The sequence below is a fragment of the Diospyros lotus genome, chromosome 3 (genome assembly GCF_014633365.1).
Source record: "Diospyros lotus cultivar Yz01 chromosome 3, ASM1463336v1, whole genome shotgun sequence".
NCBI classification, from domain to species: domain Eukaryota; kingdom Viridiplantae; phylum Streptophyta; class Magnoliopsida; order Ericales; family Ebenaceae; genus Diospyros; species Diospyros lotus.
In genome coordinates, this window is record NC_068340.1 from 32,515,674 (window position 1) to 32,539,930 (window position 24,257).

At 37.7% G+C, this 24,257-nt stretch overlaps 2 protein-coding genes across 3 annotated transcripts; both read left to right on the forward strand.

Annotated features, from left to right (window-relative positions):
- The first annotated feature begins 444 nt into the window (after positions 1-444).
- Positions 445-8,969, forward strand: LOC127797482 (protein LIFEGUARD 2). 2 transcript variants are annotated; one of them, XM_052330419.1, is made up of 5 exons: positions 445-587; positions 705-939; positions 1,024-1,137; positions 8,180-8,337; positions 8,453-8,969. In XM_052330419.1, the coding sequence occupies exons 2-5, from the start codon at positions 750-752 to the stop codon at positions 8,657-8,659; spliced, it is 669 nt and encodes a 222-aa protein (XP_052186379.1). In that variant the 5' UTR covers positions 445-587; positions 705-749; the 3' UTR covers positions 8,660-8,969. The 2 variants fall into 2 exon arrangements, with proteins under 2 accessions (XP_052186379.1, XP_052186378.1); XM_052330418.1 differs by having other exon boundaries at positions 448-939.
- A 135-nt stretch (positions 8,970-9,104) lies between these two features.
- LOC127797483 (protein LIFEGUARD 4-like) lies at positions 9,105-13,046 on the forward strand. The gene is made up of 4 exons (XM_052330420.1): positions 9,105-9,568; positions 9,668-9,781; positions 11,388-11,545; positions 11,614-13,046. Exons 1-4 carry the CDS (start codon positions 9,322-9,324, stop codon positions 11,818-11,820), a joined length of 726 nt encoding a protein of 241 aa, XP_052186380.1. The 5' UTR covers positions 9,105-9,321; the 3' UTR covers positions 11,821-13,046.
- Positions 13,047-24,257: the final 11,211 nt, after the last annotated feature.

The window sequence follows — 24,257 nt, forward strand, 5'->3', positions numbered from 1 at the left end:
AATCAAATATCAAAAGATGGAAATTAACATAATTTTCCAGATACAAAATTATATCAATCAAACAGTTTAAATTTTCAATTTACAGGAATTCAATTCCCTGGAATTTATTTTCTTTCCAATCAAATTCTACCCTTGCAATCAAACGCACCCTTAGTTATTATCTATTATAAGTGTATTTTATTTTTAGATACTATGTAATAAATAAATATTATTTTTAAATTTTAAATAATTATATTAGTTAATTAAATATATTGAAATAAAATACATTTATTATCATTTAATATATATTTATTAAAATAAAAATATATTTTATCTAAAAATAATATATTCTTATGATAATTAAGATAATAATTAATATTATATAAAAGAAATGTTACTAGTTTTTCTCTAATATTATTTTGTGTGAATCTTTACAAAATTGCCGTCCACGGGTGGAATAATCGCGAAGTTTCTAAATCCAACAACCCTTAGCCAATTACGCCCACGCCGCTCTGCTTCCCTCACCGTAACCTCTTCGCGGGAGACGATCAAAACCCGAGCGCTCTCTCTTCGTCTTCCAAAACGACTCTGCATTTCTCTCAGTCCCGGTAAAGAATCAACAATTATTAGCCTACGTTTCTGCAACTTGTTTCGTGAACTTTGTTGGTTTTTTGTGAATTTTTTCGCGGCCGAGTTTGATATTGGGGAAGATGTGGCAAGCACAGTACCGGAAACATGACGCGGAGTCGGGGTCGACGCCATTATACCCGATGATGCTGGAGAGCCCGGAGCTCCGGTGGGCCTTTATCCGCAAGATTTACTCCATTCTGACCTTGCAGTTGCTTTGCACCATCGCCGTCGCGGCGGTGGTCGTCGCCGTCCGCCCAATCTCCGTCTTCTTTACCACCACCGGGGCCGGTTTGGCCCTTTATATCCTGCTCATCATAACGCCTTTCATTGGTACCCTTTCTATTCCATCAATCAATCATTTCTTAATTTTCCCCCTTTTATCGGTACTTATAATTGACTTTTTTGATGTTTCAGTGCTGTGCCCACTGTATTACTATCATCAGAAGCACCCTGTCAACTTCGTTCTGCTTGGGATTTTCACTGTTAGTATTTCTTTTGCGGTGGGACTGACTTGTGCTTTCACCAGCGGTAAAGTCTTTCTATGCCAATTTTTGCTCTCTTTTGAAGTTGGAAATTTTACTTCTTTGATGAAACACCTTGAATTCAGATGAAACCCTAATTTGGTCTTGCAGTATTTGTACTCCCCCGGATCACAGAGGGGTAAATTATGGACTAATAATTTGGCGTTCAATCACAGAGGATAACCTGATGTATGGACATGTATATGAGGTCTGTGTGGCTTATAGCGCAGCATTCTGTACGGTGGGCTCGGGCCTGAATTGATCAACTATAACTTTTTTGGGAATTGAGGAAAGGAAAACTGCAATTCCTTTTGTTTTGGCTTGTCATATTCAATTCCCAAATAGAGACCAAGTGTCATGAACTGCACAAATTGACACCAATCTTGGCTACTCTGATGGAGATCACTCTGTCACTGTAGGAAATTCTCGAAGTGGGTTAAATTCTTTAGAGATGCCTAGAGAATAGATGATCCCCGAGTATTTATATCATTTTATAACTTTTGAGAGTTTTCTTGATCATTCTAGAATATTGTAGAATTCTTGAAATTACTTGGGAGTGTTGAAGGTTCTAGAGAAATATAGAGGTACTGGTACATATTTCTAGATTTCTGTGACTGTGTAAATATTTTAGATACTTGTACTACCGATTCATTTACATATGACATAATCCTAGCCACATATGATTTTCTTGGGCACTTCTAAGTAAAGGAGGACCTCATTTGTAAAGGGTAAGCGGGGGGTTCTGGAGTGTAGCGGGAAAAGCCCTTTCCAAAATGTTATTTTATTGTTCTCTTTGCTATTCAATTCATTGTTTTCTTAGCCTACCATTAGGTTTTGAGTTAGTAAGCCAGAACTTGGGTTTTTCAAGTAAGACGGGAAGCTTAAGTACTGCAAAGTTGCTTGGAAAATAATCCCCATGCACCAAGAATATGAAGTATGTATCAGATAATTATCATCTTGGCTCATTCCTGGCTGAGGCCTTCAGATACAAAAGGCTGGTACCATGACTTAGTACATAAACATGCTGTACAATTTGATATTGCCTTCCATTGAAGTCTTGTTAGTTCCCATCCGCAAATTTTCAAAAAGAGGCGATGTGAACTTTTACCATTGATACATTCAACAATTTTCATTTTTGAACGTTGAAGTCTTATTAGTTCCTATCAACAAACCCTTGAAAAGGGATGTGAACATAGTTACCGGGTTCACTTTTTCCCCCTAGAACTGCAATTCAGATCATAGTTCTTTTGTCCCCGAATTGCAAGAAACACAATCTGAATCCCTGAGAATGAGGATCCTAAATGGTGCATGAATGAATTCAGTTAAAACAACTGAACGCCAGGGAAGGAACTTAAAAGTCAAAATAATTTCAAAGAAAATGAAAGAAAAGAAAGCTTGCCTACCTCAATCTCTTGTATATTTTACTGCATTTTGAACTATATTTAAACTTGACTTTGTTTGCTTAGGACTTGACTTTGTTTGCTTAGGATTCTCCATTGCGTAAGTTGTACAAGTACATAGAACTTAGAAAAGGATTCAAAACAAAATCAAATAAACCAACTTCTATAACAGCATGGTGTCAACTCAACTAATTTTGAATCGAGTACAACTATAAAATGTATAACAACCTGAAATAATGAATCAATTAAGCCTACTCCTTCCATACCACAAAATTAGCATGCTAACTGTCACGAAACAAGAGGAAGACTGAAAGTTGGATAAATTTTGCTACAGAAATTAAGTAGATTTGGCTATTTTCTTCCCATTATTAATTATAGTCTTTACAATTTCCACATGAATCCCAGAAATTAAGTAAATTTTGCTGCAGAAATTAAGTAGATTTGGCTATTTTCATTCCTGGCTGAGGCCTATGGTGAAGATGATCAGGCCAAGAACGGTTGAGCAGGCAGCCGAGAGTGCCAAGTTGCAAGAGATGGTGGTGGAGGCGCTGCTAAAGAAGCAGAAGGTGCAGCAGCAAAGGGCGATACACACGGGAAATTGGCAACAAGGAGGGAACAACAAGGGGGTCAACAAGGAGCTGGTGAGAGGTAATGTCGGGGGAAGGAATTTTGATGCTACCAACTTTGGTGGGAGACCTAATGATCCTAGAAGGCAACCTGGTGCCTGTTATAGATGTGGGGACAAGTACTTCTCGGGGCACCAATGCAAACGTCAATTGTTGCTATTAGAAGGCCGAGGAGAAAAAGAAGTAGAAGACGAAGAAGGAGAGGAAGTGGAAGGAACCGATGAAGGAGGAGTAGAGGATAATGGAGAGATATCCCTCCATGCACTCAAGGGAATCACCAATAACAAGATAATTAAGGTTGAGGGCAAGGTGAAGGGGGGCAGTTTGTCAATCCTAATTGACAGTGGAGCACACACAGCTTCCTCGATGATAGCACTGCCAAGAAACTAAAGTGTCAGCTCACTAGTACATTGCCTTTGAGTGTCACTGTGGCTAACGGAAACTAAGTAGTGAGTAACTCGGCCTGTCTGGGATTCATGTGGGAAATGCAAGAGGAGAAATTCGAGGCATACCTCATGCTGCTGCAACTAGGAGGGTGTGATGTCGTTTTAGGGGTGGACTGGATGAAGGGGGTGAGCCCCATATGCTTTGATTTCAACCGTATGGAGGTGTCCTTTGAAAAAGAAGGAAGAAGAATGACACTCACCAGTGGGAGGGAGACTGCTACCTGCAAGATGATTATAGGTAGGAGGTTGCAAAGGGTCCTCAAGAGCAAGTGGAGTCAACTCACACAGCTATTTTCCATTGTGGAAGTGGAAGGGAGTTCTAAGGGAGAGGAGTTGGGGGAGCTACAGCTAACTGTCAGTCACCAACGAGGGGGAACTGACCAGGTATGCACGTTACCACTTATTGATGAATTGTTGGAAGAATTCAAGGACCTCTTTTTGGAACCAAACACCCTTCCTCCTAACCGAACTTTTGACCATGCCATTAACCTAAAACCGAATGTTAAGCCTGTTAATATCAGATCCTACCGTTATACCCCTGTCCAGAAAAACGAAATTGAGAGAATGTTGAAAGAAATGAGCCAAACCTTCATTAGACCGAGCCACAGTCTCTTTGCCTCCCCAATTCTGTTAGTTAAGAAAAAAGATGGTTCTTGGCCTTTTTGTGTAGATTATCGCCAACTTAACACCCTAACCATCAAAGTTAAGTTTCCCATACCCCTTATTGAAGACCTAATGGACGAGCTTCACCAGGCCAAATTCTTTTCCAAACTTGACTTGCGCTCGGGCTACCACCAAATCAGGATGAAGCCCGAGGATATCCACAAGACTGCATTCCGAACTCACCATGGCCATTTTGAGTTCTTGGTGATGCCCTTTGGGCTCACCAATGCCCCGACCACTTTCCAATCCCTAATGAACCAAGTATTTGCACCCTATCTAAGGAAATTCATACTTGTGTTTTTTGATGACATCATTGTCTATAGCCTAAGCTTGGACCAACATCTTAACCACCTAAGAACCATTTTTGAGGTCCTTAGAAACAACCAATTATTCATCAAAAAGTCCAAGTGTGCATTCGGTCAGGACCAAGTGGAATACTTGGGGCTCTTAATCTCGGGCATGGGGTCAGTACCGATCCAAGGAAGGTGGAGGCTATGCTCGATTGGCTAGGCCTACTACCATAAGGGCTCTTAGGGGTTTCCTAGGACTCACCGGGTACTACCGAAGATTTGTGAAGGGATATGGAGTGATTAGCAAGCCCCTTACAAACTTATTGAAGAAAGGAAACTTCCAGTGGGGGCAGGAAGCAGAAGACGCTTTTGAAAAATTGAAGGTGGTAATGAGCAAGGTTCCCACATTAGGGTTGCTAGATTTCAGCAAGCCTTTTGTGCTTGAGACGGATGCATGTGGAGTGGGGATTGGGGTTGTTTTGATGCAGGATGGCAGACCATTGGCTTTTTTAAGTCAAGCCGTCAGTCCAAGACACTTAGGCTTGAGTATATATGAAAAGGAGTTTTTGGCTGCTCTTATGGTTGTTGAGAAATGGCGGCACTACTTGGAGGTAGGGAGGTTTGTGATCAAAATTGATCACGAGTCTTTGAAGTTTTTGCTACAACAAAAGCTCCAAACTCAATTGCAAAAGAAGGAAATGGCAAAGTTAATGGGGCTAAATTACTCCATACAATATAAGAAGTGGAAGGAAAACTTGGTTGCTGATGCCCTGTCGAAATGTCAAGAAGAAGGTAGTGCAGCTACCATAACTGTTGTAATCCCTGAGTGGTACAAGGAAGTGGTGGACAACCATGAGGGAGATGAACACATAAAGGGTCTGCTGGAGAAATTAGCTTTGGGAAACGAGGAGGCAGAAGGTTACACCATGGTGGATGGGCTGCTGAGGTATAAAGGAAGAATTGTAGTGGGCCACGATGAGGAACTCAAGAGGAAAATCCTACAATCCCTGCACGACTCCCCTTTAGGGGGGCATTCAGGTATCCAAAACACTTGTCTGAGGGTGAAGCAGTTGTTCAATTGGCCGCAACTCCGTAGGGCAGTAGGATTTCGTGATGGAATGTGATACATGTAAGAGGTGCAAACAGGAAAACGTGGCATATCTAGGGTTGCTACAACCCCTGCCAATACCGGAATAGTCATGGACAAGTGTGTCCATGGACTTCATCGAAGGTCTGTCGAAATCCGAGGGGAAGGATTGTATAATGGTGGTGGTAGACCGACTTACTAAATATGCACACTTTATAGGATTGGCTCATACATACACCACCCAAGAAGTAGCCAGGACATTCATGGATAGAGTGGTAGCTATGCATGGGGTTCCTAAATCCATTATATATGATCGAGACAAGGTGTTTATAAGCCATTTTTGGAGGGAGTTGATGAAGAACATGGGCATGGAACTCAACCTTTCAACTGCCTATCATCCCAATCCGATGGGCAAACAGAAAGGGTTAATCAAAGCCTAGAAACCTATCTTCGATGCATGTGTTTGTTGCAGCCCAAGAGTTGGCATAGGTGACTGGCTTTAGCACTGGTGGTACAATTCCAGCCACCATGCTTTTATAAGGAGAACACCATTTGAGGTGGTGTTTGGGTATAGCCCACCTACCCTACCAGCCATTGGAGGGCATACCTCTGCACTAGCAGTGGAAGAGTACTTGCAGCAGAGAAGGGAGGTATTGCAGCAACTCAAGTAGGAGTTGGCATCGGCCCAAAACCGGATGAAACAATACGCCGATAGGCGGAGAAGTGATCGTGAGTTTGAGGTTGGGGAAAGTGTCTACCTAAGACTCAGGCATCTACACCTAAAACTCCCAAGGGCCAGTTTCCAAACTCAGCCCTAAGTACTTTGGACCGTTCCCATAACCGCTAAAATTGGCAAGGTGGCTTACCAATTGTAGCTACCGGAAGGATCCAAAATCCATCTGGTCTTTCATGTGTCCTTGTTAAAATGGACCACAGGCAAGGAGAGGGTTAACCTTGAGCTACCAATGCTACCGAAGGAGAAAGAAGGAACAAAGGAGCTCGAGGCTATACTGGAAAGAAGAGTGGTTTATCACCAATGAGCCCCTCTCATCCAAGTGCTGGTTGGGTGGTAAGGAGAGTCGTCAATAAAGGCTACCTGGGAATATCTTCCCCAATTATTACAATAGTTTCCAAGGGCAGCCAGCCTCTTGAACATTTCTTGAGGACAAGAAATTGCTGAAGAAAGGGGTATTGTCGCTAAACAAGAGGAAGACCGAAAGTTGGATAAATTTTGCTGCAGAGATTAAGTAGATTTGGCTATTTTCTTCCCATTATTAGTTATAGTCTTTACAATTTTCAGCTGGTAGTTTGTTAGGCTGTTGTGCCAGGTGTAAAGGTGTGTTGGAATAGGACAAAATAATCTGTTAGAGGAGAGATGATCTGCTGTGGCAGCACCTATGGGTTCCTTAAATAAACTGTGTCAGCCTCCTGCAACAATATCAATCAAATTATCCAAATTCAGATTCCTATTCTCTTTATTCTCTCCCTCTTCCTCCTTACTCTCTACTCTCTCACTCTCCCTTCCCTTCCAATCCCTTCTCTTTTCTTCTTACGGTTCTCTAGCGACTCCTAATTCACACCAAATTAGGAGGATGGAAGTTGTCACAGCACAACTGTGACACTAACATACCTCAAACCTGTTTCCATACCATGACCTGAAACATGTCATGTTCCTGGTACCGATGTGAACTTTCAATATTGATTCGTGCAATAACTTTCACTTTTGAACCTCCATGCCTCTTTATAGTTATGATCATAAAGTTTTTTTAGGCAAGTGTCCTAAGTAGTGACAACTAGGAAGAAATATTTATTATATTGGGCACAACTGTCTTTGTGGAAAAAAGCATTGTTAAGAACATATATGGTAGGGAAAAAGATGGAAATGCTATTTGGACACAATTTTGACACCCTTGTCTTACGCTCAGTTAACCCGCATGAGGGTTCCTGTGAGTGTACTTCTCATCATTGATGTGTTGTCACATCGGCATTAGTGTGTGTAACCTTCACATGGGTTTACCTCAGCATAATACAAAGTGCCAAAGTTGTGTGTCCAAATAACATTTTTGGGAAAAAAACATGGTTAAGAACATCAAATAATTTTTAGAGAGAGATTATTAGTTGAAAGAGAAAAACTGTTTTCCCTTTTGGATGAGAGAGAGAGAGAGAGAGAGAGAGAGAGTTTACTAGTTGCTTTTGATTAGAACTATCTTTTCTTTTCTACTGAAAATGTGTAGTTGCTTTTCACAAATGTTCTCCCTTTGTGTAATTCAACATCAACTATTTCAGATACATTCTCCCTTGTGCCATCAACTTCTTTATGTTGTGACAAAACCATGTAACAGAGTAACCTTTTTTCAGTCTGCTATACTTGGATCTTGCTATGATTGTTTTGATTATATGGATCTTGCCTCTGATGCATTGTGAACATTGATTTGCCATAGATGAACACCTTGAATGAAGTAACAAATATGAGGGTTTTCTCGTGATATTTTGGTTGCCTTATGGTTGAAATTGTTGAAAGTTTCATTTGTTCACAGGGAAGGTAATATTGGAAGCAGTAATCTTAACAGCTGCTGTGGTTGTAAGCCTCACTTTATACACATTCTGGGCTGTGAAAAGAGGCCAGGATTTCAACTTCCTCGGGCCCTTCTTGTTTGGTGCTATTGTTGTGCTTATTCTCTTTTCACTGATTCAGGTATTATATTAATGACCCCATCTTTGATTTGTCAATCTATGGATTCATTAAGTTTCTTCAAGGTTGGAATTTTTCTTGTGCCGATTTGACTATCTCTTGCTTTCCGTTTTTGCAGGTGCTCTTCCCTCTGGGTAAGATCTCTGTCATGATATACGGGTGCCTGGCTTCAATTGTATTCTGTGGGTACATCATATACGACACGGACAACCTGATCAAGCGTTATTCCTACGACGAGTACATTTGGGCATCTGTATCGTTGTATCTGGACGTCATCAATCTCTTCCTTTCGTTGTTGACTGTCTTCAGAGCCGCAGATAGCTAAAGAGACCCCCTTCTGCTCTTTGCACGCCCTTCTTCACCATCTATCCCCATCTTTTATGTTTCTTCCCAGAAACATAAGGACACGATACGTTCAAATTCTGTCTGTAATAATATATAGTAAATGGCTGGTTGAAGTGTATTTCCCAGTCTAGTAATGCTCCCAGTTCCCAGTTGGATTCTTTTTTTTTTTCTCTTCTTTTCCCTTTCGTCAGGTCATTTTTCTGGGTATATTGTGATTTTTTTTTTTTGAATTTGTAAGCACCACTCATGACCCAACTGTAATTTATTTACAATCTAAATGCATGATGGTACATATGATGTGGTATTATTGTTACATTCAATATTATCGGCTTATCCTGAAAACAAAAGCAACAATATAGGGGCAGCCCATCCAACTGTAAGCCAGTTGTGTCTTTCCATTTACAGAAATACAACCGCCCCCCTATTTATTCCCCAAACCGCCATCTAGTTCCATTCGGAAACATAAATAACTGCCAATTCCCTGGCCCGCCCTCGACATTCAATTCTTCCTCATCTTTCAGAACCCATAAGCTAATTCCTGCGAATTTTCATTTGGGTTCTGAATATTTATGGTCCTTGAGGACAAAAACTACATCAAGAACCCATAGATTTTTTTTGCCGGGCGTGATTTGGGATTTAAAGATGTGGCAACCAGGGAAAGGCGACCTGGAAACAGGAAACAGCAACGCATTGTACCCGGGAATGGTAGAGAATGCAGAGCTTCGGTGGGCATTCATCCGCAAGATTTATTCCATCGTCGCAATCCAGTTGCTGCTCACGGCGATGGTTGCCGCCGTCATCGTTTTTGTTCGTCCGATTGCCATTTTCTTTGCCAAAACTCCGGCTGGCTTTCTCCTCTACATTGTCATCCTCATCATACCCTTCATTGGTACCGCTTTTCCATCAAACATCTCGGTGTTCAACTTTCCTGATTCTTTAATCTGTAATCTGTGTTCCCTCAATTGGATTTCTTCTTTGTAAATTGCAGTTCTGTGCCCGTTGTATCACTATCACGATCGGCATCCGCTGAATCTTTTTCTGCTGGGGTTGTTTACCGTTACACTTTCTTTTGGGGTCGGAATGTCGTGTGCGTTTACCAAAGGTGCGCAATTCTCTCATTTTTTATGTCTTCTTTCCGGTGTATTCACAAACAATTTGTTTGCAATATGGAATGGTGAATAAGTAGCAAATCGAACCACATTGAAACACCATTGGATTGGTATTGGAGAATCAATGCAGTAGTCATGGTTTGTTCAAGGATATAACACAAGAAGTTGCCTCCAACGGGTCGTTTCTCAAGGAAACCCTTATTCCACAAGGAATGTGATACGCATATGCTAATGTGAAATTTGCACTTCAGATTTTATATGTGTTTTCAATTTGAAGAAGTTCTTCATATCAAATGCTGGATACATGAAATGTGGTTTTGCACCTTCTGGGATATCATTTTTGTTAATACAGTTTCTTGAGGTCAATGTAATGTCCAAGCAGGCAAGAATCTTCTAATTGTAATTGTTCTTTCACAATGTGGATGCTTGAAAATATGACAAAAGAATAGTCCTCAGTTTACCATAAAACTTCATGAAAAAACACTCAAGAACACCTATATCATTCATACCTCAGCGGAAACTGAGACATTTTCCAAAATTGATGCGCCGAAAATAGTGTGTCAATGGGTTGAAAAACAAATTTAAACCCTTCAAGTGGTGAAATTTGTATGTCACTGGTCAGCACACCATTTCGGCCCCAATTTTGGGGAAAAAAATCATTTCCCCTTCCTTTCGCTTTTTCTAAAGCAATTAGTTAGGAGCGGTAATCTTTGTCAGTTATTTTGTAACCAGCCGAAGTGAAATAATAGATAACTGCTTCATTTGGCCTCCACCTTGCCATAAAATATTTTGTCAGCATCAATTTTGATCCTTTAGACCATCTCCAACCCAACCCCAAATTTGGGGTAAAATCCCAAATTTGGGGTAAAACCCTCTCCAACCCACCCCCAAATCCTACCCCAAATTTGGGGTTATGAATATTATTACCTCAAATTTGGGGTTATGAATATTATTACCCCAAATTTGAGGTTGCACTATTTCTTGACCCCAAATTTGGGGTAGTAAATTTATCCCTATTTTGCCCCCTTCATTTTAACTATAACAAAATTTAATTTCTTTTGTATCCCACCTTTATATATTTTTACAATTTTTTTACTTATTATTAGTATTAATAATATTTAAATAATATTAATAAATTATAATCAATTAATGAATAATAATTAATAAATTTTGTTGTGTTTAATATAATATTTTATTAATTGAAATAGTAAATGTAATGTTTTTCTTTTTTAATATTATTGATAATTAATTTTTTTAGTTAATTATGTAATTTTTAGGTAATAATTTAAATTGATATATAATAAATAAGTAAATAATTTACATTATAAAAAAATGTTTAGAATCAAAAAATAAAGAAAAAAAGAATAAACTATTTCTTTACCCCAAATTTGGGGTTAAGGGTTGGAGAGGAATTAGGTCTTACCCCAAATTTGGGGTAAGTTTTACCCTAAATTTGAGGTAAGTTTGAGGTGATGGGTTAGAGATGCTCTTAGATATCTTATTTTAGAAAATAGCCGTGGCTTATATCCATGAATTTTGCCTATCAAATACGCTGGCCTTTTCTTTTCTGAAAACCATTACTTTGAATTGAGGCTGCAGGTAAGATCATCTTGGAAGCCGCCATTCTAACAGCGGTGGTGGTAGTGAGTCTCACTCAGTACACATTCTGGGCTGCAAAGAGAGGCCATGATTTCAGTTTCCTCGGCCCTTTCTTGTTTGCTGCCACTATACTGCTTATGGTCTTTGGCCTGATTCAGGTACAGAAGCTACCATCTAGCTCTGTTTCGCCTAATCCTCCATTAATCCATCTGCCTTCTCCTTTCAGATGCTCTTCCCGCTGGGTAGGACTGGGGTAATGATCTATGCGTTGCTGGGAGCATTAATATTCTCTGCATATATCGTATACGACACAGACAACATCATCAAGCGCTTCTCCTACGATGAATACATCATCGCATCTGTGTCGCTTTATCTTGACATCATTAACCTTTTCTTGAATCTACTCACTATCCTCAGAGAGCTGGATGGCTAGGGAAAGGAAACATTTGTCAACTGTACAAAATTCTTTGGATTTCTGTTTCAGTTCTCCGGAAAACATGTTTCTGTCGAGGCCAGGAAAGTATTTTAAAACTCACAAATAGAATATGTATATAGAAAAGAAAATGGAGACTCTATTGTGTTATGGTGAATTATAATAGCAAAACTATGCAAAATTATTTAGTATCATGGCAGTGGCTTCTGTGTTCTCTAAAACTATGCAAAATTCTTTGGATCTCTGTTCCAGTTCAGTTTTCCGGCAAACCAGTTTCATCAAAACCAGGAAAGTATTCTAAAACTCCCCTGAGGACACAGATATAATCTGTAGATAGAAAAGAAAATGGAGACTCTTTTGCATACAGTGAATTGTAATAGTAAAACTGTCACTTTAGTAGTAGTATTATTGCAGTGGCTTTTACGACTTCTATGATAATGTCATTTTCTTTGTCCTGTTTTGTAGCAACTAAACAAGGATAAGGATCCATAGAGGAGCATTTGCATTTGGTTAAAATAGGTGGATATGCTAATAATTTTTTTTTTTTTTGGTTGCCCAAGTAAGTGGGTGTTCATTTTATATGGAGTTATTATTGTTCCACTTCTGTGAAACTTAGTATAATATTAATTATGCAAAGTGGGATTCATTTTGTTGGAGCTTTTCAAGTGTTGCCCACTTCCAGGAAACTACACACGTTTATATATTCTTATGATCATTGCATTTGGATTTGGTTTTGTTTGCTCAAACAAGTGGGAGACTTGGCTGAAGACACAGAAAAAGTTGCCAAAGAGGAAATAGATGAAAGCTGAGGAATGAACCAAGGCAGATTTGTACATTTTTTAAAGGACGACGCTATTTGTACAAAAGGGGCTTACATAAATCCTTTTATAGATGCGATAAATCGTGATATATCGCTATTTGTTCACCCCCTTCTCTCTCTCCCCTCTTCTCGCCCTTGCCTACAACCTCACCGCCGTCTCGCCTCCTCTCGCAGCTGCAATCCACCGCCTCTCGTCTCCTCTTGTCGCTTCATCTCTGTGCCTCGCCTTTTCGTCGCCTCTCTTCTGCGCCTTGCTACCTCGTCTCTTCACTTCTGCAATCTCCAGCAACCGACAACCATCAAACAAACCAAGATGCAGCGGGCGGCGGCAGTTGGCAAGCAACGAGAGTGAAGGCGAGGCGAGAGAGAGACAGAAAAGAGGAGAGGAGAGGCGAGGCGAGGCGAGAGAGAGAGGGGCAAAGGAGAGAGAGAGAGTGTTTTGGGTTGAACAAATGAGGGGTAATTTAGTCATTTCATTATTCTATAAAGTTTCTGTACACCCCCTTCTATAGAAATAGCTTTATCCTTTTTTAAAACGTTGTATTTGCATCAGATTTTTTATTTATTATTCTGTTATTGAGGAGAATTGTAATTACTATATGTTATTTTTAGTGTGTATTAGGTAAATTTTGTTCTTTAAACACTATTAACTTATACATCACAGCTCACAGGTATTTTATATGTGAATAAAAATTTATTGGTAAGTTTATTCTTAAAAGAGTTTAAACTCTTACCGTAATAGAGAATGGTATGATCTTTTACCACTCCAGTATATATATATATGTATATGTATATGTAGGTTATGACATGGCATTAGCCCCGTTCATATGTCATCTAATGACACTCTTGTTACGCGGAATGCTATTTTCATTTCTATGCTAATGGTTGTCGTTGTCGACATCTTTTGCTTAGTCATGTTCCATGTGGATAGACATCTACAGTGAAAAGTGCCAGCGTCTAAATTATACACATACATGCCTGAAAGTTGAAACACACTCCAGTTTCCACCATGCCCACCCCTACCTTGCTAAAATATCTATGACCTAAGCTTTCACATTCTTCTTCATGATGACAAGATGGGCAATTGGTCTTCACTTTATGGATTTTTAACTCGTTGCCAGCACTGAATTCAAACACAAATTAAAATCAAATCATATCTACTCAAGTGTTCTGGTAGAATAAGAGCAGTCAATTTTTACTGGGGATTTGCCAGTGGGTGGCCAACTCAAGCTTCAACTTTTGGTACAATTCTCTCTAAAGCCCCATTTTAAAATTAAAATCAGAAATTATGTGTTGTAAATAAATATACAAAAATTATGTATTAAATTTATTTTTATATAGAGGTCTGAACATTCATTGATTTTAATAAAAAAATGACTTGAATTAAAATAATTATTATTTTATAAGAATACCACCCATATTTTTATATATTTAGTATATCCAAACATTATTGCACACATGCTGTATTATTTGCAAGTAGTGAGATTTGAGAGGTACCTTTTTTTTTTTTTAATTATTTATTTGATAGCTACTTGCTAGTGGAGAGAAAGAAAAAAGAGAAGAATTAATTGAATCTACCACTCAATCAAATAACCAAACCAAATGCCAAATTAATCTTCCACATTATAGATCTAAGTATGAATTATGAAGTTGAACCAAATTGAGTCACGTGCATTTTTAAGATTTGGCTTTCCAAGCACGTGAGCTCCACCCCACCCAAGAAATGTTAAAAGTTCACCAAATAGCATTAATGTTTATTGGCACAAAACCAAAAAAGAAAAAAAAAATCTCATGAAAGACCAATAAATATGACCAGCTTGACCTATTAGAATTTGTTCCAAATAATTGAAAGCACAGATCAATGAAGAATGTGAACAAAATCAAATTATGAAATAAGTGGTCAGAGAATGCCTATATATATATAATTAATTAATACTTTCTTTAAGATAGGGATGAACAAATAATATTCCATAAATTTCAGTAGACATCCCTTCATTCATTCATATAATTCCAATCTAACACACACAATTGTCCCAAAAATGACAACCACAACTGATAAACCAAATTTAGCAAATTAATTACCATTTTTAACGTCTGATCATATATACATTTATATATATCAACATTTATATTGCAAGTATTAATTACTTCTCTATTTTTCTAGCTTCAATCCAAAGCTCTAATAACTTTATAATAATTCCGGGAAAATCGTTCTCCAAAGGCCCAAATTGTGGGCAGCTGTTGCAAATTTTTAGTAACATTAATTTAATTATCAAGGAATTACATTAAGAAATAAAAGTAAGTAAAACTTTCATTATAGATTTTCAAATATATATATATATATATATATTAATTTGTGAAATTCTTATATAGCAATATATAGCGCATTGGTCATTTTGACTTGGTGCGTGGTGGGACCTGTCTCTTTCTTCCCCACCATTATATAAACATTTTAAAATGTTATTTTGAAAAGAATCGTACATTTTCTGTGATTCTTATATAACAATTTCATGTATAAGAGATTACTATTTATAATTCATAATCTTAATTAAGGTTATTCCAATCAAAATAATTTTTTTTTACGTGAGTTATTGCAGTGTTGTTGAAAAGCAAGAAGATGAAATTGAATGTAAAGAATTTGAAGAGAACCTATGGCGAAAATATTTTCACTGAATTGTATTTTTCTTTACAATTGATCACCTATATATACTAGGGGTTCTAGACTAATTAGCTTAAATATCATCTTTTATAATAAACCAAGAATATTTATCGAGCTGAAAATTATAAGAAAACTATGTTACAACATAAGGAAAGAAATATATCAAGAAAAAGGAATGAAATATTAATACCCCTCAAGTTAGAGAGTGAACATTGTCAAGTCCCAACGTAATGTGTGAAATTGATCTTTTCCCAACGCCTTGGTGAACACATCTGCCAACTATAAGCAAGTAGGCATGTAAGAGGGGGTGATATTAGGCTTGCTTGCATCTTTTCTCGAATAATGTGACAATCAATCTCAATGTATTTTTTTCGTTTGTAAAATACTGGATTGGCTACGATGTATAATGCTACTTGATTGTCACAAAACACAGGTGTGAGAGAAGATTGAGTCACTTTCAAGTCTTGTAAGATGTATTGTAACCAGGCCAATTCCAAGCACGTGTTTGTCATGGCCTGATACTTTGCCTCTATAGATAATCTTGAGGTATTTGTCTGTTTCTTGGATTTCCATAAAATGAGAGAATCCTCAAGGAAAATGTAATATCTTGTAACTAATCTCCTTGTGGCATTACAACCTATCTAATTTGAATCATAGAAGGCCTTGAGAGCAAGATTGTTTGTGGAAGGAAATAATAAACCTTGACCTAGTGTACCTTTAACATATCTAAGAACCCGCAAAGTAGCATCCCAATGTGGCTTTCTAGGCTCATGCATGAATTGGCTTAATGTATGAATAGAATACACTATGTCTAGTTTTGTGATAGTGAGGTAATATCAATCTTTCTGCCAATCTTTTGTATTTGGTCAAATTATTCGATAATAGACCATCTGTAGGAGTAAGCTTAAAAAATTTTGCTCCATTGGAAAATGATTTGGTCGTGCACTGAGAAGTCTTATATCTTCCAATATATCCAGTGCATATTTATTTTAAGACATGAAAATTCATTTCTAGGACCAGGAGAATTCAATGCTAAGGAAATATTTCAAGTTGCTAAGGTCTTTCATGTGAAAGTGTTTGAGGAGAAATTGTTTGAGAGGCTCCATCTCTTGGAGATTATTTCCTGTGAGGAGTATATCATCAACATAAATAAGGACTGTAGTGAAACAAGTCCCTCAAACTTTGGTAAAAAGTGAGTAGTCAGCCTTTGATTGTAGATATCCAACTTTTTGAATGGCGTTTGAAAAGGTGGAGAACTAGTTCTACTAGTTTCTTGAAGCTTGTTTGAGTCCATATAAAGATTTATTGAGCCGACATACCAAATTCTCCCTCTGTCGAGGAAGACCAGGAGGAGGTTCCATATACACTTCCTTATGTAAATCCCTATGGAAGAAGGCATTTTGGACATCAAGTTGATGAATAAACCAATTTTGAGTAGCTGCAACAGTGAGCAAACAATAGAGAGTAGTAAGCTTAGCAGTGGGCGAGAATGTCTTATGATAGTCAATCCTCTCAATTTGAGTAGTCCTCAGCAACAAGACGAACCTTGTAACGTTCAATTGTACCATCGGAATGGTATTTGATATTGTAGATCCATTTCCAACCAATGGACTAGGTGGTAGAGAAACAGAGTCCATGTCTTGTTGTTTTCCAATGCCTATAATTCAAGTGCCATAGCCTTTTGCCAATTTGGATCAAGGTTAGCTTGAGCATAGGATTGAGGTTCTTTTTGACTAGAAATATGGCTAAGAAAGAATAGAGTGCTGAAGAAAAACGTAAATATGAAATGAAATTAGATAGATGATAGTAGGTACTTGTCACTAAACATGGTGATGAGGTGGACTGATTGGCATGAGTAGACAAAATGTAGTCTTTACACTATGCTGGAGGTTGTCGAATTCGAGTGGAGTGGTGGTGGGTTGTGCATCAGAAGGTTCGTATATGGAGATATCTAAAGTAGATGTAGTGCGTGGAGGTTTTGAGGTTTTGGTGTTAGTGGATTGTGGTGTGGTGTTTGTGTCATCATTTGGAGATGCAACAGTAGTATCATGATAGTTAAGATCAGGTAATGTGTCCAGAAAGTATGGTTGGTTAATTTGCAGGGTAGGCGACCGTGAGTGAGCATTACATTGTGGAGTTGTATTAGAGGAAAAAGGAAATATTGTTTCACGGAATTGGACATCTTAGCTAGTGAAAAAGGTGTGTGCTTCAAGATCATAAAGCTTGTACCTTTTTTTACCAGTTGGACAACCCATAAAAACACACCGTTTGGCACGAAACTCAAATTTGGAACTGGGGTGCACATTTGTGGCATGACACAAGCAACCGAAGACCTTTAAATGACTAAGAGATGGAGGTTAGTGATAAAGTATTTCAAAAAAGAGATTGGTTGGATAATAGTGGTGATAGAAGGCGATTGATGAGATAGATAACGGTAGAGACACTCACCCCAAAAGTGAAGTGGTACTTGAGATTGGAAACAAAGTGCCTGCACAACTATGAATATATATATGGCGATGCTTTCATTCAACAACTCCATTTTGTTGGAGTGTATGAACACAAGTTCGTTGAAGTTCTATGCCATGGGATTGAAAATATTCGAGCATTGAGAATTCTAGGCTATTATCTACTTAGATTGTTTTGACAGAAGCATGGAAATGTGTTTTTGCAAATTTTATGAAAGATTGCAGTATTGTTTGTCTTCAATTTGTATTACATGAGGAAAACCCATATGCATCTACTAAAATTGTCAACAATTGTAAGAAAAAATCACGCTCCAGAATGAATTGGAACTTTATGTGGACCCCAAATATCACAATGCAATAAATCGAAAATAGAGTTTGATGTTATTGAACTTGAAGGAAAAGGTAAACAAGTTTGTTTAGCTATAGGACAAACCATATAATTATTGTCAAAAGATATTGAATTTGAGGGTAATAAAGAGAAGACCAATTTGAGCCGGTGTAGTGATGGATGTCCATGCCACATGTGCCATAGGTTTGGGAATTGAGAAACTTGGTATGAAATAGGTGATTGTTGTGTTGGAGACATATAAAGAGCTTTATTTTTTGTTTACTCGAGCCAATCATTTTTCCCGAAGCAAAATCCTGCAAGACATAGAAGTTAGGAAAGAAAACAACACAACATTTCAATGCATTGGTAAGCTTGCTAATAGACATTAAGTTTAGATGGAAAAAGCTTACACATAAGACATTGTTAAGGGTGACACTACAAAAAAATTGAAATTTAGCGATGGTTTTTTTGGTCATTTGTGATGGTTTTGAAAATCGCCGCAGATACAGCTGTCGCAAAACATTTAACAGCGATTTTCAGCAACTGCTGGAGTAATCGCTGTAAAGTTATATTTTTTTGCAGTGGTTTAAGAATTGCTGCAAAATAATAGATTTTGCGGCAATTTATAACATTTAGCGACGATTTTAGAATTGTCACTAAAATCCGCTAAATCATTGAACTTTAGTGGCTGTTTTGAAATCGCTGTTGTTTCCGACGTGCTCGCGCATGGCTTTCGGTTGCGCCCTTCCGCGCCACGTGGCGGCATGTCTACTTCTCATGTGGCAATGCTGGAATTTTATTAATTCTAGTTGTTGTCTTCCCCAATTTCGATCCTAGGACTTCCCGTACTTGCATGCGCGGATGAAGTTAGTTAATTTGCAAAGCTCCCTTGTTATATATCCACGCATATTAATTATATATTAATTCAACCACTATTTTTTAGAATTACATTTTATATTTTTTAATATAAATTAAAAAAATAATTAATTTATTAAATTTAAAATATATTTTTTAAAAGAATAATGAAATAAATTAAAATAAATCAATTGAATTAAATAAAATAAATTAATTGATTAAAAAATAAAAATAAGAGTTACCATATTTTTTTAAATTATCAAAATTTTATATAGTTTTAATATAAATATTAGATTATTTTCTAAAATTTTGTGGCGATTCTTTAAAACCGCTTCAAATGTTAATTTAATTTAATTTTTTAATTATTAAATTAATAAATTTTGCAGTAGTTCTTTAAAATCACCGCAAAGGTTAATTTAATTTAATTTTTAATTATTAAATTATTTTCTAAATTTTGTGACGATTTTTTAAAAATTGTTGCAAATATTAATTTAATTTTTAATTATTAAATTATTTTCTAAATTTTGTAACAATTTTTTAAAAATCATTGCAAAATTTAATTTTAAAATTTAAAATTATTAAATTTTGTGACTTTTTTTTAAAATCGCAGCAACAAAATATCGATTTTTTTGTAGTGTGATATCAGAATTAAACAGGATGTTTCCAGTGCATGTAACTGGGGCTGAAGAGCTTGTAGGTAAGTTAACAGATGGTGTGGAAAGTGCTTCTAATTGTGAAAAAAGTGTGGAGTCTGAATTGATGTGGTTTGTTGCTTTCGCTATTCAAAATCTAAGGCTTAGAGACTACAAAATTAATTGAGGTAGTAGAAAAGTTGGACAGACCTGTAGCATTTGCAAAAGCATTGTTTTTACCAATTATGTTGTTTGGTGTTATCTTGGATAACGTACGCATGGGCAATCTGTTGAAGTTGCCCTGTAGAAAGTCCATGTGAGGGATAAGTGGAACTAGTAGCTTGTGAGTTGCTTGCTTGTTTGTTTTGTGAGGAGTCTGCTACATTAGCTGCCGAAGGGATGTAAGAGCCCCACGAGATGAGTTATTATGGTTTCCTTGTCCTCCTGATGTATTGGACGTCCATGTACCATTCTTGAATCTGCACCTATCTTTTGTGTATCCTTTCCTATCACAAAATGTGCAATGAAACTTTAGAGGGCGACAATTCTCAATGTTGTGACCATTCCTATTGCAATCTTCACAATGCTTGCCCTTTGATTAATTTGTTGTTGTAGGTGTTATGACGGCTTTGGAATAATGTTGCTACAGTGGAAAAGTTTTCTGATGTCATTTGTCTCTGAGTCTCCTCCTAAATAATGAGAAAGTAGGCTTGAGGAACATTGGGTAACCGTGTCATCATGAGAATGTTGCTGCGAACAGTGCTAAAAGTGTCGTTGAGGCCCATAAGAAACCGTATCATGCGATCTTTTTCTCTTTCTTCTAGGTGTGCCTTGTACTGATCACAAATAGGAATCGTCCTAAGGCATCCAACTCATCCCACAAGCCCTTGAGTTTAGTATAATATTTCGAGATGGTCATGGTTCTTTGAGATAGTGATGCCAAAGACTTTTGAATCTAGTATATTGCAGGGGCATTCTTTTGAGAAAATTGATCTTTAAAATCCTCCCAAACTTGAAAAATTGTTTTGGCATGAATAACACCCTTTGCCAAATCTGGTTCCACAAATGTGTAAGCCACGATAAAATCATACTGTTGCATTGATTCCACAAGGCAAACTCGACGAGTTGCTTTGTATATATATGAAGGGGGTTTGATGGAGCCGTTGATGAACCCTATGTTGTTTTTGGCAGTAAGAGCATGTATCATGGATTTGTTCCATGATTGATAATTGGCTCCGTTTAATTAACTTTGTTGGAACAAGCATGATTTCGGGATGATTAGAGTGATGAAGAAAATATGGACTTGAAGATCCATATTGGTTTTTGAGGATGTTTCTGGAGATTGAGTAGTTTTGGTGATTTGATCTTCATGCTTTAATACCATGTTAAAAAGCAAGAAGATGAACTTGAATGTAAAGTTATGAAAAAAATATTTTCTGTTAATTGTGAAGCTCCAAACGGTGTCGTTACTCTATGCTGACTGGAAGGCCACGTGCAGCAACCGTGTGCTGCCATTTGGCAGCCGCTGGATGGCTGCACGCGGCAACCATCAGCTGACCCTCAGCTGGCGCCTGATTATGCTCCCTCAACCATTGCCCGATCATCTCCTGCTCCTCTGCCGTTTTCTGTTGGGATTATAATCGTGCTTGCACGATTTGATCTGGTCCATTCATCCACACTTTTTGAGGCGCAATCCCAGCCGCTCTTGATCGCTTTTAATTGCTGCCTCGAGATGTGAACGTAGAGAGGCAGAAAAGACGAAAGAAAAATCAGAAAGGGGTTTTCTATCGGGTTTGGTTCTTGCGGGTTGAAGACTCTCGCCTTTGGCTAGGGTTCTCTCTGGTTTGTTCCCTAATTCTTTTCTGTACATGTCTGTATAGCTTTTGTGGTTCGATAGGTTTGCCTTTAATCTGTATTAAGTGATTGATCGGCAGTTTTGTGTTCTCGAACCATTGATTGTTAGAGGGCTTTGTTTGTGAGGGTTTATGAGCGTGTAATCCGATTTTCATCTCATAGTGCAATGAGCTCTTCTCTCTCGAGCTCAACGTGGATGTAGCCTCAGTTTGAGGTGAACCACGGTAAAAACTTTTGTGTCTCTGTTCTTATTTTTGTTTCTCTGCGTTTATATTTTTTGATTCCAGCACTGTGAATGTTTGTTTCCATTCAGACCATCAAATATTTTGTGATTGCTTAAGCAAAACCCTAAGTTTTCTGTCGAGTCTCAACAGTGGTATCAGAGCCACTTTAAGTTCGGCTTCTAGGGTTTTCTGTAAGGCCAATCGTTCTTCAATATCTAGGGTTCTCTGATAGAGTCCGTGTCAGCGGGTGTTTGTTGTATTGATTCATTTCAGTGAATAGAGCCCTTTTAGGTTACCTTCGTGCAATACGAAGATGAACTCTACCCGATTTGAGATCGGTATATTTGATGGAAAAGGAGACTTTGGAAGCTGGAAGAAAAAGATGAGAGTATTACTCTCTCATCATAAAGTGCTTATAGCACTTGAGACAGACGATCGCAAATGGTCAGCAGACTAGCTTGCAAGAACAGAGGAAATCAGGGAGGAAGCCTTTAATCTGATCTTCCTCTATCTAGGTGACAGCGTGATCCGCAAAGTGGATGGTATGACTACTTCCTTAGAGCTATGGAATAAATTAGATGCTTTATTTTTTGTCATTACTGCACCTAACTTAGTATATCTGAAAGGCATGTTATTTAATTATAAAATGAGTACATCTAAGACAATGGATGAGAATATAGATGAATTCACTAAACTTGCATTGCTACTTAGGGGTACTGATCAAGCTTTAGGAGACTCGAGTGAAGCTATGATTTTATTAAATGCATTGCCTGATGATTATGATGTTGTTAAACATGCATTAAGATATACTGGCATAGTACCTACATTAAACCTTGTTATTTCAGGCATTAAGGCTAGAGAACTAGAATTGGGAACATCTAAGAAATCTGGAAATAACCTATTTGTAAAGAGTAAGAATGAGAAAAAACACTTTGCAAATAATAATGATCAAACCATTGGGTCAGGGCAAAAGGGTAAGAAGAAAGATAAAAGAGGTAAGCAAAAATGGAAATGCTATCACTGTGGGAAAGAAGGACACATAAAAAAATACTGCTATGACTTTATTAAGAAACAAAAGCAAGGGGGAATCATAAATGCTACTCCAAATAATTCAAATTGCTTAGCTGAGGTACTTACTGTTTCAAATGTTTCTATTGATAATGAATGGATCATGGATTTCGGTTGTTCTTTTCATATGTGCCCTAACATTGATTGGTTTCAAAAATTTGATAAAAGAGAATCAGGAACAGTGTTTATGGGTAATAACTAATCTTGTAGGATTAGAGGTATAGGAAACATATCTCTCAGATTGCATGACAACAAAATTAGAACATTAACTGAGGTAAGATATGTTCCTGATCTAAAAAGGAATCTAATATCTCTTGGCACATTAGATGAACTAGGGTTCTCCTATAAGGCAGAAAATGGATCCATGCATGTGTTTAAGGGAGATGATCTAATTCTAACTGGAGCTAAGAAAAATGGATTATATGTGTTGGATGGCTGTTATTTCCCTTCTGATATTATTAATTCTGCATGCATAGTAAAATCTGATAAGACAGAATTATGGCACTTGAGACTTGGCCATATGAGCCTAAAAGGTCTTAAGGCACTGTTTAACCAAGGCTACCTTGGTTCAGTGCCAGTGGGGTCCCTCGACTTTTGTGAGCTATGTGTCCTAGGCAAGCAACACAGGCTGGGTTTCCATAAGGGAACCCACCTGGCGAAGGTATGCCTAGAGTATATACATGCTGATTTATGGGGGCCTTCTCAGGTCCCTACTCATGGTGGTAACAGATACTTTCTCTTTATTATTGATGATTTCACCAGGAAGGTTTGGGTTTTTCTTTTAAAATCTAAAGACCAGACCCTAGAGAAGTTTAAGACTTGGAAGAACTTAATTGAAAATCAAATAGATAAAAAGATTAAAACCTTAAAGACAGACAATGGTCTAGAATTCTGTAACAAAGAGTTTGATGAATTCTGTAATACCCAAGGTATTCTTAGGCATAGGACTGTGAGGTATACACCCCAACAAAATGGGGTAGCTGAGAGGATGAACCGAACTCTTCTTGAAAAAGTTAGATGCCTCTTGTTCACCTCTAATATGCCAAAGTTTTTTTGGGGGGAGGCCTTGTCTACAGCAGCCTATTTGGTAAATAGAAGCCCTTCCACTGCCTTAAATCTAAAATGTCTTGAAGAAAAATGGACCTATAGAAAAATAAATCTAGATTACCTAAGGGTGTTTGGCTGTGAAGCATATGCTCACAAATCAGAAGGTAAGTTAGATGCTAGGTCCATTAAGTGTGTGTTTGTTGGTTACCAAGAGGGGACCAAAGGCTTTAGATTATGGGAAAGACAATCTGGTGGGATAAAAATTATTATCAGCAGAGATGTCATATTTAATGAAGCCATTTTCCCTTGTAAAATCATAAATCCTGAAGAAACCAACAATAATAGTAACCCAGATGATTTTATTATTCTAGGAGGGTCTCAAATTGAGGTGGAGCAAGCAGAAGGTTCTCTTCCAGCTGCTCCAACAGAATCCAACCTAGAAGATGTTCAAAACCCTCATGAAAACCAAACCTTTGATCATGTTG

Coding starts and splice junctions, on each gene's coding strand:
- LOC127797482 (XM_052330418.1), top strand. CDS start 690: ATGTGGCAAGCACAGTACCGGAAACATGACGCGGAGTCGGGGTCGACG. Junction 940..1,023: donor CATCATAACGCCTTTCATTG/GTACCCTTTCTA, acceptor TTGATGTTTCAG/TGCTGTGCCCACTGTATTAC. Junction 1,138..8,179: donor GACTTGTGCTTTCACCAGCG/GTAAAGTCTTTC, acceptor ATTTGTTCACAG/GGAAGGTAATATTGGAAGCA.
- LOC127797483 (XM_052330420.1), top strand. CDS start 9,322: ATGTGGCAACCAGGGAAAGGCGACCTGGAAACAGGAAACAGCAACGCA. Junction 9,782..11,387: donor GTCGTGTGCGTTTACCAAAG/GTGCGCAATTCT, acceptor TTGAGGCTGCAG/GTAAGATCATCTTGGAAGCC. Junction 11,546..11,613: donor TGGTCTTTGGCCTGATTCAG/GTACAGAAGCTA, acceptor TTCTCCTTTCAG/ATGCTCTTCCCGCTGGGTAG.